Source organism: Microtus pennsylvanicus, chromosome 10 (assembly GCF_037038515.1).
Source record: "Microtus pennsylvanicus isolate mMicPen1 chromosome 10, mMicPen1.hap1, whole genome shotgun sequence".
Lineage (NCBI taxonomy): Eukaryota > Metazoa > Chordata > Mammalia > Rodentia > Cricetidae > Microtus > Microtus pennsylvanicus.
Window position 1 is genome coordinate 88,486,559 of NC_134588.1, and position 16,096 is coordinate 88,502,654.

General features: G+C 49.4%; 1 protein-coding gene across 1 annotated transcript in view; it reads left to right on the forward strand.

Moving 5' to 3' along the window:
• Positions 1 to 13,957, forward strand: part of Stimate (STIM activating enhancer) — a 42,490-nt gene extending 28,533 nt beyond the window's left edge. The window contains exons 3-9 of the mRNA XM_075988941.1: positions 757 to 852; positions 2,776 to 2,897; positions 6,931 to 7,043; positions 8,503 to 8,580; positions 9,480 to 9,629; positions 11,040 to 12,605; positions 12,789 to 13,957. Of these exons, the coding sequence (XP_075845056.1) occupies positions 757 to 852; positions 2,776 to 2,897; positions 6,931 to 7,043; positions 8,503 to 8,580; positions 9,480 to 9,629; positions 11,040 to 11,156 (676 nt within the window). The 3' untranslated portion in view covers positions 11,157 to 12,605; positions 12,789 to 13,957. The remainder of the gene's footprint in view (positions 1 to 756; positions 853 to 2,775; positions 2,898 to 6,930; positions 7,044 to 8,502; positions 8,581 to 9,479; positions 9,630 to 11,039; positions 12,606 to 12,788) is intronic.
• Positions 13,958 to 16,096: the final 2,139 nt, after the last annotated feature.

Here is a 16,096-nt window from a genome sequence, read left to right on the forward strand (position 1 = left end):
ATGGTGGGTCTTGGTTTAATCACAACTTAGTCTTTCAGTGGCCTTGCCATCCTAAATCTTTGTAGAAACTAGTCACCTTTTTAGAACAAAAGAGGCTCCTATGACCCAGGACAGTCCACAGGACTGGCAAGTCTGTGAGGGGACCTGGGGCCAAACACCAAGTATTAGGACAAAAGATATTCCTCACACCTCTAGCACTTGGGAAGTTACAGGAGCCTTGGGACTCTGGATGAGGGGTGCAGAGCGAGTGTTTAGTGTAGATACTCACTTTGTGTAGGAGGACCCTACAGTAGCAGTTGTGTGTTCGTTATGTGGTGGTCAAGCTTCAGAAATAGATTCCAAGGATGAAACTCCCAAATAGTAAGTCATTCGGCAGGAGACAAGCAGGCTTCAGGGAACAGTGTGGACTCCCCTGAACGCACTCCTGCCCTAAGGAAACTTCCGCTCCCCTTCAGAAGACCCCATCGTCATGTCGATAAGTGCGATAGGAATTGTCACGCATGCACTTGCTGGTTCTTAAAGAATTGTTCCCACAGGTGGGGAATTCATTGGTCTCACTCAGTCTCTGGTTCTCCCAAATCTGTCATTTAGTCCTACTCTCACAGCTAGTGAGGAAACCGAGACCCTCTGCATCTTACGCATGTTGTTTGGTATCTCCTTCCACTGCATTTAGGAATGACTTTGAGGCTTGGTCTGGGTGATCTGTGGCTGCTGTCCTGTCAGGTTGGTAACCCTTGCTGGTTCTGTTTTGTGCAGGTTTTTAGACACTTCCAAACAAGCCATAGGGATGCTGTTCATCCACTTTGCAAATGTGTACCTAGCAGATCTCACTGAAGAGGACCCTTGTTCACTGTGAGTCTTGTATTTGAATTCGACCTCAGTTGAAAAATCGACTGGCCTTCTCTTCCCTTGCTAGTGCAGCCCTGTTGCTTGGGAGAGGCACCCATCCCTTCCCATCTGAATTCCTCTCTAGTTTCATCTATGCATGCCTTCATGAGTTTATATACTTGGCTTTTGGTTGGCTCTTAGGGCTTTGACAGTTACTTTGTGTATTGGCTTTCTACTAATCAGTCCAAGTTCAGGCCCAGCAGCCCCATGTTTCCAGCACCCTCCCCCCAAGCAGGACAGGATAGCACAGCAGGAGCAGCTCTGTGCCAGTTACAGAGCACATAGGCTTTCCAACGTGATGTGAGATGCTGTACTTCTACTAGCAGGAGGAGTGGTCATTCCCTTAGCAGACAGAGTGGCAGAGGTTTTACCCCAATCCTAACTCTTGCTCCCCATCTTCAACTTCAAGTTAGAGGTGCCAAACGTTCACACAGTGCAGAGGTGGTGGAGCTAGACTTCAACCAGTCTGCGCCAGGCCCCATGATGCTCTGATGCCTGAGTGGATCTCCTGTGTTGAATACAGAGTAGTTTCCAAGTACAGCACACAGTGGGTTCAGGAAGTATTTGACAAGTATATAAGTGAGTGCAAGACTGAACGTACCCATTCCTTGGTATTTTTCAGGCTTTACCTCAGATGTGGAAATGCAGGTGTGGATGGCTTTCCTCACCAATTAGAGCGGTAGCCTCCTGCCAGAGTAGAAGTTGCTTTGGAAGCTGTGGCTGTTCTTTCTGACTCTGATCTGAGAGTGACCTCTTGTGTCTTTAAGGGGGAAGAGCAAGCTGCCTGCCTCCCTCTCCATGCTTATTTTTTTGGGGGGTTCTGGGGACTGAGCACAGTATGCTGCCCCCATATTGGAGTGTTGTGCACAGCACATAACCAGGCTGGAGCAGAGGTCTGCTAGTCTGCATGGAATGTCTCGGTCCTAGCAGCTCGGAAGCCCTGTTCTTGAGCTTATCTACAGGGAGTTCAGAACCATTAGTGTCAGAGAGGGTCAGGACCTGCCTCAGTGACCTCATTTTCCACTTAGTCTCTCTTGGATAGCTGGAGCCTGTGTCCAGCAGTGCTCAGTTAGATCTAGGTATAGGGCCCTTGAGGGGGGGGGGGGCAGGTAAACAAGATGTTTTACCTTGGTGAGAAAAGGTTTGTGTCTGGAGAATGGAAATAAGCCTGCAGGAATGTGTGGTCACTATGGGCATGCCTCCCCACGCCCCTTCCTCCAGTCCTCTGGCCTTTTCTCAGAGCAGCAGAACTCTCACTGAAATATAAAAGTCAAGTCTGGGAGTGAAGTTATGGCAGAGCATCTGCCTAGCATATATACAGGGTACTGGGTTCCAGCACCACTACAAAAAAGTGAAACTATTGTTTGCACACATGATTACAGAAAGGGGTGAACATGTGGCCGTGTGACCTGCCTGCTTTGTCTAAGAAGTCTCAGAAACCATTTTCCTTGAATGCCCTGGGAAAGTGGCACAGTTCTATGACCTCATGTGGCCTGAACCATCAGGGAATGAGCAGAATTACTTAATGGATTTATTGTTGTCAGTTGGGTTTTCTTTTCCTCTCAGATTCCTTGCTACTTCCAGGTATGCTGTCTTCTATTGAATCTTGGCCTTGGCACATATACTTGAAATTTATAGAGTGTCTTTGTCCTTCTCGTTCCTGTTCTTCAAGTTTTCAGTGTTAGCGCCTTTTCAGACACCTAGAAATGGAAGCCGCCATTTCCATTGCCCCTTGCATAAATACATGTAAGGGTACCACTCTCTTCCAGTAGGTCAAACAAAGACTGGATCTCTTAGCCTGATCCCAGACCCTGGTAAGTGCTTCACTGAGACCCCAGCTTAGTGGCTTTTGTTCCCTGACCATGCCGGTATGGCCTCTCTTTCTAGGTACCTCATCAACTTTCTTCTGGACGCCACTGTAGGCATGCTTCTCATTTATGTGGGCGTACGCGCTGTCAGTGTCTTGGTGGAATGGCAGCAGTGGGAATCCCTGCGTTTTGGAGAATATGGTAATGTCCATGGACACTGGGTAGAGCGTGTTGGGGACTACTCACCCTGGAGGCCTGTGAAAGGAGTGTGTTTTAGGGTCTGAATATCACTTTCCTGGGGGCAGAAAGAAAGTACTTCAAGGCCAAAACACTCACTTTTATGGGAGAGAAAATGGCAGAAACCAGGGGAAGCCCTTCTACCAGAGGCACCTGTGATCCCACCTGCAGGACTGCGAAGCCACCTCATACTGCTGAGATCCCCAAAGATCTCACCTCACCTGCCCACACATTAGAAAGAGGGGGCGAGTCTTGTCTCGGAAGGTAGTCCACAAGGAGGTAAAAGCCTGACCCTTCCACAGTGTCTGCCCTGTCACTTGGCCATTCTGCTGACTGGAGTGTGCATCCCCTCTGAGGTCAGGTTAACTATACACTTATCCCCATCTAGCATGTGGCTGTCCCAGTCACTCAGACATGAGGTCATCACCACCTAGATAGAAGGCTTCAGGCCAGCAGCTTGGTTTACAAGGCCTACCTTGTAAGACCCCTGTGTCATGGCCTGAGTCAGAAGCTGTCTTTGGCTATTAGCATATGAAGAGTTGAAGGTGACCTCCATAGGGGCTGCTAGTGCCCAGCTACTCTTCTGAAACAGTGTTAGTAGAGCTTCACCACAAGAGGGCACCAGGGCAAACACAAGAGTTGTGGTTAGAAATCTGGATCCACATTCCCCTGTCAGGCCATCCAAACAACCCATGGCTCTGGGCCCAGAGAACTGCTCACTTCTAGGTGGCTGAAGATCTCTGAGGGCTGACAGTTTAAAAGGGCACATGATGGGTGGAGCTGGCTGTGGAGTGCCTTGGGAATTTCTAGAAATCTTAAGTAATTGTTTGTCTTCAGGGAAGATGAGCTCAGGGGAGGGCTTTTCTTAGCCTGTTACTTGATGCCCGTGAGTCACTGACTTAAGATAGTGCCGCACACAGCATGTCTGCAGGACTCAAGGGAAGCGCTCTCAGCTTGCAGGACAGAAATGGGCCACACCGCATGTGGACCGAGTCTGCGTCATTCTCATTTATAAAATGGACATCTAGAGGAGTTAAGTGACAGAGCAGCTGGGGCACGTGTGAGGCTCTGTCCTAACACCTTCCCTGTCTCCATCACCACTGCTCTCAGTGCGCTTTTACTGTGGCGCTCCCTTCTGGAAGCAGAGACCTTGTGTGAGCCCTGTCCTCTTGGCCGTTCCCTTAACTCAGTCACTGCTGTTGGGGACTACAGTCCTCAGTGTCTCCAAAGCAAATGTCCCTTTGTCAAGGACTGTCCCAAGCCCTCCTCTCCTAGACTATCTTCCCCAAAACTGCTGCTTTTTAGTTGTCTGTTGTCGATAGTGTCAGTTGCTGCTCTAACAAACCACACAGGCTTCGTGCCTTAAGACAAACCCATTGATTTAATTTGTAGTTCCTCCAGAAGTCTAACCCAGTTCTGTTGGGTTAACACGAAGGCATTAGTAGGGAATAGGGATGGTTGTTCTGTTACCCTGCCACCCTCTAGTTCTCTCTGGGTCCCTTCGCTCATGATTCTCTCCCTCTACGTTCATAGCCAGTAGCCAAGCTCTTCTCAGGGCATTCCAGCATGACCTTCCACCTGGAAGGGCCCCTGTGATTCCCTGATTGTACCTGGACACTCCATATATTCCACTTAGAGTCTGAATCACAACCTTGATTCCATTAACGGCCAGAATTTCCCCCTTGGCTAGGTCACAGCACGTGTCATGGGTTCTGGAGATTGGGATGTGAGCATCTTTGCAGGGCCAGCACTCTACCCTCCACACCTGTGAACTTGCCTGTCCAGTTGAGGCAGGAGCTCCATGTAGACCCCACAGCTCTCGAGTAAACAAAGAAGAGGAGTTTGCTCTCCAGATAGCTTGCAAACAAACTCTCAGGTGTGCACTCAGTCCAGCCTCAGTGACCTGTGGCCTGGGTACACAGGAGTAGAGGGTGTGTGGGTGGATCAACTGGACATGGGTGCTTTTTTTCCATCTTTGGTGGTTTTGAATATTTTTATTTTAGTTTAAAAAAAACAGAAGGCAGTGGCAACTCCACTGTATAGACAAACTTACAAAGAGGAGGAATCATTTCTCCTTTGTCACTCACAGCTCACAAGCAAATGGAATGAAGTTACGCTCTGACAAGTGAGTGTCCTTATAAACAAATGGTGTCACTTGTCTACTGGCCTCCAGACACACTGGTCCCTTTCAGACATTTCCCAGGGGTACTTCTTTCGCGGCTGTCACCATTCTCCATTCTTGCCTAAAAGTTTCAGCAAATAGTTTCCTCTCCTGTTCAAGTGACCTTTTCTCAGGAAGGTCAGGTGACTTACCAAAAGCATTACAAAACTTGGATTATCAGCTTTTCCAGGAGGGTTGGTCTTTCTGGGGTGCTGTGCTGCAACTTAAATGCCCTGCCCCCCTGCCCTGGGGCAGAAGTAAATAGGAAGGCATTAGAACAGGCAGCTAGTGTGTGTCTGTGTGCTTCCTGCCCGCCTCCTAGCCTTGTCCAGAAAAGGAAATAGCAAAGTCTGGTGTTCGTCCATGAAGCTATGTAAAAGCATTCTCTTGCTTCCACTACGTTCAGCTTACAGGCCCAGGCAGAGCTGGGGGCCTGCAGCAGGAATGCCTGGGGTTGCTATGGAAACAGAAGAATCCAATGAGAAGTTAGAGATTTCTCTGCAGACCAGATTCTCTTCCTGAAATGTGAATTTGCCCCTGTTGTGGTCAGTGGAGCACAGACTGCTCTGGTTGAGCATCCAGAGCACAGCCTTGGCACCGGCTCTCCCACTTGGAGGAGGCCTCTCGTAAGGTTCTGCGCTCCCTTAGATCATTCTCTGGAGAGGCTGGTCCTCCACCATTCTTTGAGTCCCTTTTTGAAGCATTCTAGAGGTACTGTGGGGCCCAATCCCCCATTGTGGACTGTTGGGCCCTTCCCAATCATTTCCTGAGCATAGCCACTGACAGACTCACAGACAAGCCTCGGTCGTAGCTGCTGGCCTCAGCCTGTTTGCACCCTTGTGAGGGCTTCTCTCTTCTTTGTCCTAGCCAGCGTTAATAGGTTGCCCCCAATGTTGTAATATGAGCGGTGGGCTGCTTTTCTGCCCAGCTCCGGATGGCTAGCTTTACCCGAAATAATTACATGGAAACTGTATTCTTTTAAACACTGCCTGGTCCATTAGTTCCAGCCTCTTATTGGCTAGCTCTTACATATTGATCTAACCCATTTCTAATATTCTGTATAGCCACCATGAGCTGGCTTACCAGGAAAGATCTTAACCTGTGTCTGTCTGGAGTGGGAGAATCATGGCGACTCACTGACTCAGCTTCTTTCTCCCAGCATTCTGTTCTGTTTACTCCACCCACCTAAGGGTTGGCCTATCAAATGGGCCAAGGCAGTTTCTTTATTAATTAACCAATGAAAGCAACAGATTAAAAAAAAATCACTCCCACATCACCCCAAAATTTGTTTTTGTTTTAATTCTTTAAAAAGGCCCTGGAAAGCATCAACTTGTCATTCCTTTACATGAGTTCAGTCGGAGTCTGACTTCTCTAGGTCCTCTTGATGTTCTCAGGACTGAGAATGGGTGGTGGAGGAGGAAGAGGACAAAGGAGTTGACTGCTGCATTTCTAACTGCAGTGTCAGTCTCAGTAGTGGGTGGAGAACGGAAGGGGTAGCACCAGTCGCTGGGGGCCAGCTGGAGATAGTAGGAGTGCTCTCGCTTCACCCAGAGAGCCAGTGGTCAGCTCTTGCTAACTTTAGTGCCTCTTAACTCTGTCCTACGAGTTTTTGAAAGGAAAACATTCTGGTATGTCCAAATTAGGAATTCTGGCTTTATTCAGAGCACTGCCTGCTTAGGAATGAGGTGCTTTGTAGAGCTTTAGGGACTCATGAAGGACCTTAGAGCCAGGGTTCTGGGATGCAGCTAGGGGTACAAGCTGCAAGGGGGTTGTGGGTGGGTGTTGTCCTACTCAGCTCCTGGGCCCATGTGACTAAGCACCTCCCTGTCCCTGCAGGAGACCCTCTGCAGTGTGGGGCCTGGGTGGGGCAGTGTGCCCTTTACATCGTGATCATGATCTTTGAAAAGTCTGTCGTCTTCATCGTCCTTCTCATACTCCAGTGGAAAAAGGTTTGCCTCCTCCTTCTGCATGTTCAACTCCCTGCTGAGCCATCAGACAGCATCTCACATCACCCCAGCCCCAGCCTGCTTGTTTTTGTTTTAGCTCCGTGAAATCCTGGATTTGGTCCGATAGAACAGCTCTTTATAGAGTATTAATCTGTCGTTCTTGTACTGGCGTCCGTGCACTGCCTGTGAATACATGTCTTCTCTAGGCTAAACTGTGGGCACATGCAAACTTAATGGAAGCACAGTCCCTTCTGGGGTGTTGCTTGCTCTGGTTAGTCTTCAGACTCTGTAACTGTGACTGTGTCTAGCTGACCAACATCCTTCACACATGTGTCCGGGCTACCCAGTTCAGTTTCTAAGGTCTGTCTCCACCTACATATCATACTCCCTGGGAGTATCCCCAATCCTGCCCTCTGTTCTCTGACCCCAGTGCCAGCCCTGCCCACTGCCCTCTGACCCCAGTGCTACTAGATACACCTGTGCCACTCATTTCTGTATAAAATAGCCAAGAGGCCTTCTAAAACATGTGGCTCAGATATTGGCTTTCTTTTGGTTTTATCTGTGACTGAGGTTTTACTTTTTTTTTTTAAGAAAATAAGCCAAAGTCTTTCATAGCTGCTGTGCACCAAGGTGATGGCTGTACAGGATTTCTCCTGGAAAGTGGTCTAGCACCTCATTGTCCAAGTCTCTAGTTATCACCCACTGAGTTTACCCTGCTGCTCCTCTCCAGGGCTTCAGGATGCTCCCTACTGGATTGGGTCCCACTTGTGTGAGAGTTAGCCAAGAAGAGGCTAGAGATAATGGGCCAGGCAGTGTTTTAAATGAATACAGTTTTCGTGTAATTATTTCGGGTAAGAGCGTCACTCTGTTGTAGAAGGAACAGTGGGCCATTTCCCACCGCCCGGCTCCCAGCTAGCTTTACCTGAAATAAGTACACGGAAACTATATTCATTTCAATACTGCCTGGCCCATTAGTTCTAGCCTCTTATTAGCTAACTCTCACATATTGATTCAACCCATTTCTAATAATTTGTATTGCCACTTGATTGTGGCTTACGGGCATGAGTTTAACCAGCGTCCGTCTTAGAGAGAAGAGCCATGGAATCTGCCTGACTCTGCCTTCTTCCCAGCATTCTGTTTGGTCTACACCACCTATCTAAGCTGCTGTCCTATCAAAAGGCCAAGGCAGTCTCTTTATTTAACCAATGAAAGCAACACAAAGAAAGAAGACCCTCCTACATCACACTTGGGTCTGACTCCGTGGCCTCAGGTCTACAACAAGGGGAAGCTTCTAAAGGGCACATGACCCAAAATGGCTCCGAGGGTCCCTTATCAACAGTCAGATCTAGGGTCCGCACCACCGTGAGCCTACAGGGTTGTTTCCAGTGGCTCTTGGGTAGTGTCTGAGTCTCTGTGTGCTGTTCTGTGGTCTGCTCCTCACTGTGTCTGTTTCTCTCTGCAGGTGGCCCTATTGAATCCAATTGAAAACCCAGACCTGAAGCTGGCCATCGTCATGCTGATTGTCCCCTTCTTTGTCAATGTCAGTGCCTTGTTGCGTGTTTTACCCCAGCTTGTACCCTGCCTTCAAGGGTTCCTGTTCAAAGCCCCAAGTGTGACACAAAAGTCACGTTGTAGCCCCCATGCAGACCTTTCTATGTAGCCATCCCATAGCCAGTCTTGGAAATGGTGGGAGTCCTTCCTCAGAAGTCAGGTACCCTCTCCCGGGCCCCTATTTCAGATGAGGGATCCTAGGCTTGCCTTCCCTGCTAGGCCACTTCCCACTGAAATATCCCAGGATAGGTGTAACTTCTAGATCAGGGTCATTTCAAGTGTTCTCCAGATATTTATTGCTGAGTACTGACATCAGAGAAACTCATGAGCACAGTGGTCAAAAGTGAGGAACCAGAGTGTAGAGTGCTGAAGGAACCGGGGGCTCCCTGAAGCAGCAGACTATGTGGCCCCCTGTGAAGGGCCCATGAGGGCTCAAAGCAGGTAGTTAAAGACCTTGGTTCTAGGCCCAACACAGGCTACCTGGTTTGTTTTGTTTTTTTGAGACAGAGTCTCACTACATAGCCTTGGCTGTCCTGGAACTCGCTATGTAGACCAGACTGGCCTTGAACTCATAGAGATTCACTGCTCGATGCCCCCACCCCCAGTGCTGGGATTAAAGTTGTACGCCATCACACTTGGCCTCAGGCTGCCTGTTATTTAACACAACAAAAACCCATGAGTGAACACAGCAAGAATTATTCTGCTGTTCTCTGATAATAATAAAAGCACAACATAGGAAGTGGAGTGATAATTTCTCTTGAATGTTCCAGGAGATAGTCAGGGCTGAGTGGGGTTCTCTTTTCTTACCTCATAGAAGGGTGGCTGTGGATCCCTCTGCTTGCTTTGTTCTGGGTTATCCAGAGTAACCTGCACTGTTCCTTCCCACAGGCTTTCATGTTCTGGGTAGTAGACAATTTCCTCATGAGAAAGGGGAAGACGAAAGCAAAGCTAGAAGAAAGAGGAGCCAACCAAGACTCAAGGAATGGGAGCAAGGTTCGCTACCGAAGGGCAGCATCCCATGAGGAGTCTGAGTCTGAGGTAGGGGTCTCCTTGGCTCTCCCAAGGGAGAGTCATACCCTGGCCATCATAACTTGGACTCTGGAGGGTCTCAGGTCTCATGTTTGCATCTCATCTCCTGAATGCTGATTCATAACACTAGTCAGAGAGGAGGAAAAAGCTGAGCTGAAGAGTAGCCTAGGTCACTCAGATCCTCATCTAGCCAGAGCCCAATGCTGTCATATGTGCCTTCCCAGGGTAAAAAGATGTTGCGTGTAGTCAGGGTGACTTGCTACAGATAGTCCCTGTGGACTAGCAGTAGAGACAGCCAGGTAAGGGGAAATGCCCCTTATTCCAGGGAAGCATGGAGGTCCCTAGAGCCCTGTTCTCTACTAACAAACAAGGGAAGTACTGGCTGCAAGCTTTGAAAATATAAGACTACCTCACAGAGGTAACCTCATCTCCCTTTATCTGCTGGGCTCTAAATTCAAGGGCTTGATGTAAGGATGCAGCCCAGGGCAGGGGTGTGTGCTCTAGCTGGTCTGTGGCATTCATTGCACTTTTGTGCCCTAGTGTGTTGCAGCGGGGTTGGCTAGCCTGAGGAGACTCCATAGTATCGAGCACTGTGCTGCTAATGGAAGCGGCAGAAGTGGCCAAGATTAGCCAGATTTGGTGATACATGGCTTTAATTCTGCACTTGGATAGTAGAAACACTCAGATCTCTGTAAGAGAGAGAAAGAGAGAGTCATCCTCTGAGGCTTGAGGATGAGTCGAAGAATGCACTGATAGCTCATCATCACATCATGGTGCGGCCTGCTGGGGGGACTTTTATGTTGTAAAAGGAGCAGCGGGCTGTTCCTGGCACCCGGCCACCCACACGGCTAGCTTTATACCCGAAATAATTACATGGAAACTGTATTCTTTTAAACACTGCCTGGCCATTAGTTCCAGCCTCTTATTGGCTAGCTCTTACATATTGATCTAACCCATTTCTAATATTCTGTGTAGTCCAGCTGCTATGGCAAGAATGAGCAGGTTTGTCCTCAGTGTCTCAGCTGTATGGATAAGTAAAGCAATTTCCTTCTTCGTCTTCAGAAGTGACAGAGTTGGCTCAAGACAGCCCCTTTGGAGCTGCACGCCCTGTGTGGTCCCTGGGATGCTTTCATTCCCTTTTAAAAGAGACCCTGTGATTTCATGCACCCAGGTGACTTTGATAGGGTTTGTGTCTGACTGGAAGTCGGATGAAGGCGTGGGGAAGGGAGCATTAGTAAATTGACGATGAGGGTGGTGACTTTGATGTTAGCTCCAGCAGGCCAGCACATCTCCCTGTGGACCCTCTTCTAAGAATGTACGAGACTTGAGGCCTCCCAGAAAGGCTGGCCTCCAAGGAAGATAAGCACAAAAGGAGCTTCTACCACCAGCATCTTAGGCCTTGTCTCTTCACTACCTCAGGTCCTGATCTCAGCTGATGACGAAATGGAGGAGTCTGAGGCCGAGGAGGATCTCCGCAGACTGACCCCCCTCAAACCTGTGAAGAAGAAGAAGCACCGCTTTGGGCTACCTGTATGACACATTCCCACGCTGCGGATGACAGTCATGGGGCCCAGTCCTGCAGCAGCATCCCTTCCCTCTCTCTACCCTCCTCTCTACCTCCACTCCTCTTGCTGTCTCTGCCCGCTCTCCGCCCGCCCCAGACTACTGTGACTGAAAAGAGGGAAGAGGAACCGTGCCCGAGGGGGCTGTGGGCAGCTGGAGGTCCCGCTCAGTTGCACTACAAACACTGACCAAATATGCAAGCGAAGAGCTGTGTTTGTTGTCGTCCCTTTGGGGTGCTGTGAGACCCCTGTCCTGTGTCTGACCCGGTGGCATGGTGGAAGAAAACAGAGCACACACAGACTTCCGGGCCCTCGTGCCGAGGCTTGGGCCTTGTGGACATGTGACGGCTTGGGGTTAACAGCCGCTGGTTGACCCAAGTTGGAATAGGAATGCTTTCTTACTCAAAAGGCTTTTGTAACTCTTTATTTCTAAAGCCAGTTTTATGAGCTGTGACAGTGTTACTGTTTTTTGAGTATGTGTTTATTTCCTACAAAGTATCTATGGGTCTAATGGGCAAACAGATTTTTAAGTCTTCCGTATGCTGTTTGACTTTTATATTTTTAAGTTATATTTTCATACTACTGTATTTAAAACTCTTTTTACTCCCCAAAGAAATGGATTTCTTTGCCTTTCATGGGGTATGAGCTGGTTGGGAGGCGGGTAAAAGTCCGTAGTTTTTCAGCCGGGGTGTTGATAGGTAACGTGTGATGACGAGATGAAGGATCTAAGGGAAGGGTAGACAACCTTTATCTGTGCTGAGGTCAGACCTGAGCAGGAGACAGCTGTTCCCAACGGATCTGTGTGCTCCCGTGTGTGGGAACAGAGCCCTGCCAGGGCGTACAAGCTGGCGTGTCAGGGGCTTTGGTTAAACTTGATTAAGGAGGGAGCTCAGGAGTTAGACATTTGTGTCTGGAGGACTCAGGACCACCAGGCCACTCCTCCCTAGAGCCTCCCAGGCGCAGACGTGAGAATGGCCCCAGCCTCTGCCTCCAGTGCAGCAGCTCGCGGAGCCAACCTTTGCCTTGGTGCCTGTCACCAGCTGTCACCTGCTTGCTTGCTCAGCTGTCTGGGGAACTCTACCTAGCCAGAAAAGCCTGTTGTCATGTCTTCTAAAGTTGTGAAGTAGCAGGGGCAGAGCAGATACCACCAGAGCTATTGTCTTACTGTGGAGAGAGTATGAGTTATTTCTAGACTGTGGCTCCTCCTTGGCAGTTACATCCACTTCTCAGCCAGGCCACAGTTTATCTGGTGGTACAGACTGACTTGGCACTCTTCTGTAGAAGCAGCCGAGTGGAGTTGTCTGGTGGCTTGTCAGCCCAACAGGCAGGCACCTCACTACTTCATGGTGTGGCGATTCCAGAGGAGGAGACTCCTCAGACTCTTGTAAACCTACGTAAGAATATGTTTTGCTTAAGCATCTAGGTTCTTTTTTTTTTTTTTTTTTTTTTGGTTTTTCAAGACAGGGTTTCTCTGGGGCTTTGGAGCCTGTCCTGGAACTAGCTCTGTAGACCAGGCTGGTCTCAAACTCACAGAGATCCGCCTGCCTCTGCCTCCCGAGTGCTGGGATTAAAGGCGTGCGCCACCATCGCCCGGCCAAGCATCTAGGTTCTAAATATGCTTGTGGCGTGTGACCCAAGCCCTTATCCAGGGTACCTAGGGCCATCCTCTGCCACTTGAAGTCTTACTTTCCTAGACAAAGGGTCTCTAAGGTGTCTCTCTCAGCTCATCTTCTAGTGCAAGCACCACTGAGAAAGGAGAGGTTGCCGTTGGAGGCTTTACAACATTGGCCTGTGAAATGGATTGGTCAGGCCCTGCACTGTTCCTATTTCCTTTCCATCCTATAACCACGGTCACTCCCTTCCCCTTCTCTAGGAAGGTTCCATGGGAGTGTTGTGGGTAGAGTACAGCTCGAACTCCTGACGAGGCAGATGGTCAGTTCCTGGCGGCGCTGCTGATGTTATCCTCACACCCCCTGTATCACTGTGCTAGAGATAACCTGTGCTGCCCCGACCCCTGCCATCCTTCCGGAGCTCAGGGCTGGAACCTCATTATCAGACTTGAGCGTCTCTGGTTTGCAGACCAGCCAGAGGCAAGGGAACTGCTGCAAAGGATGGGAACTCCAGTTGCACAGGCCTCTCAGAGGTGATCTGTAAGGTCCTTGCAAGTACAGGGCCTGAGGGACAGAAGAGTGGAGTGAATAGGTACTTGTGTGTCCTGACTTTCACTAAGGGCTCTAGTCTCTGAGCTGAAACTCTGCAGCTGACCCAGCAGGAAAGGAGGTCCAACAGGGATCTGATACCGGCCCCTGTCTGTGTGCAGGTTTGGTGTGTCTTTGCTCCTCCCCTCTTCCAGTGTGAATGTGTGCACGCACACATCAGCATAAACAGACACTCACACAGTTCTGCATCCCTCAGGAGAGCCTCCCGGGTCACTAAGGCCTTCCTGTTACCATGGTGCACTGCCTCACCAGAGTGGATGTAGAGGGCTGTGGTTAAGACGTCTTCTGAGCTGTCCTCCCTCCCTGGAATGAGTGTGCCCATCACTTGTTCCAAGGTGCCTTATGAGGTGGGACCCTTCACTGGCTAACGGCAGGCATCACCAAGCTAGAAGTAAAAATGGAGTACTCTCTTAGCTATGGTGCGCCATCAGTCTGTTTCATCCAAATTGGTACCCTTGCCAAGTGCTCTTGCTGGAAGCTTGCAAGCCAAGGCCTGAATGAGTTTTTGTAACCAACTGAAATAAACCGATGAGAGAGAGCCGGCACCCAACTCAGAGATGGTGGTTAATTTTTTTTCTTCATTCCGTTTGGCTGTTGGTAGGACTTTGATAAAGGTAAGGATGAATGGCGAGATCCTGTGTGATGGTGTCTGTGTGCCGGAAGATGTGTCAGAGAGGAGCCTGTGGCCCCTTGGCCCTGAAGCATGTTGGTAGCTTCCTGCCTCAAACTTTAAACTGAACTACCAGGCAACAAGGAGCCGTGTATTCACATCCCTTCTCGTGCCTCTCTCAAATTCAAGTTGTACCTTCCCTTTGGCAGCGCAGGCTACAGCTCAGGGTCCACATCTGAAAGGTGCCCTGGTCTATGGCCATACCACCCTGAAAATGCCTGATCTCATCTGAAAGGTGCCCTGGTCTATGGCCATACCACCCTGAAAATGCCCGATCTCATCTGAAAGGTGCCCTGGTCTATGGCCACACCACCCTGAAAATGCCCGATCTCATCTGAAAGGTGCCCTGGTCTATGGCCATACCACCCTGAAAATGCCCGATCTCATCTGAAAGGTGCCCCAAGACCCTTCCTGCCAGGCAGCCACCACTTTGTAGAATGTGAGCTAGCTAGTGGTTCTCAACCCTTTAATGCAGTTCCTCATGTTGTGGTGACCCCCAGCCATTAGAATTATTTTTGTTGCTACTTCATAACTGCAATACTGCTACTGTTATGAATTGCAATGTAAAGATCTGTGTTTTCAGATGGTCTTAGGTGACCCATGGGAAGGGTCACACGACCCCCAGGTTGAGTATCACTGTCTTAAATGAAGTTTCACAGCTTCCAGTGAGAGGCTTGTTTGCAGTGAGGGACCTGTGGTCAGCCTTGCTTTGAACAGCCTGAGTTCTGAGTGGGTAAGTGGATTGGTTGGTTGGTTGGTTGCCTGGCTTGGTTCTTAACTTTTCTTCCCATAGTATTTATTAGAGGTCAGAGCTGTAAGAAGAAAACCATTGCCACCTCAGCCGCCTGTCCTGTGGCTGTGTCATCACTGGTGTTGGGAGTCACAGAGACACACGTCTCAGATGGAAGGGAAGATGGTGGACTTGTAAACTGGTCTACAATAAAATGTCACATCGCATTACATTAAAAAGAAGAAGAAAGAAAGAAACCATCATTTTTGTGGTCCTTGGTGTTGTATCCTCTAGAACTGAAATACCTCATTGGGCTAATAAACCTTTTACTGTATCGTGGCAGCTATGGGGTCAAATCTGCAAGGAAAGAAGCCAAACATAATCTTTCTTCCCTCCTGATGAGTGTCTTAGCCAGTTTGCCTCCTAGTGCTGTGTTTGGGGCCGGGAGAGAGGTGAACATCCCATATCTTTGTCCTTGAGGCCAGGACTAGACAGAGCTAGTTGTGGGCATTTCTCACAGGGCAGGGCCTGGCCTCTCTTTGGAGTCACTGGCATTGCTCAGATCAACGCTTACCCAACCTAGACCTGGTAGTGCCCACATTGACCTGCCAGGAACCAGGGCCAGAACAGAGGTACAACAGCCATGGGGTGATGTTTAGGATAACTGTATGTTAGTCCCTGGTTGGATGTCATCTGCCTGGAGCCATCAGGGATAAGAATAATGTCCATGGTAGATTGGAGGGAACTGAGATAGGTCGAACAGAGACCGACCCCTGACCCATATCTACCATTGCCCGCCTCAGGTTTGGGTCCCTCATGTGCCCAAGGTGATCTTTCCATGCAAAATGAGGCTGTCAGGAATTCTAAACAGCTCTCCAGGGAGCCTTGCCCGTTTCCTTACAACTTAGTTGCCGAACCTTACAACCCAAAGTAGCAGTGCTTCGGCTGTCCAGTTCCCATCTTAGGCAGAAGCCCTCTCTAGACCTTCATCAGCAAGCATGGTTTTCTCCTGGTCCCACCTGAGCGCATATCCTGTCTTGCCTTGTCCTTTGCTAAACTTGTCCCACAAGTAGAGTCCCATGCGTAGAGGACCATGGCATCAGCAGCTCCCCAGAATCTCCTCAGCCTCCGTGTCTCTGCTGTGAACCAGAGGTTGCTGTGAGTCAGCTATGCTCACCATGAGGAAACGCTTCCAAGTGACCGGAAGCTTCTGCCCTGCCAGTGCACCGAGATGGAAAATCTTTCCACTGGATTCCAGGGGTAGAAGAGAAAGATAAACAAGCTTAAGTATCCAC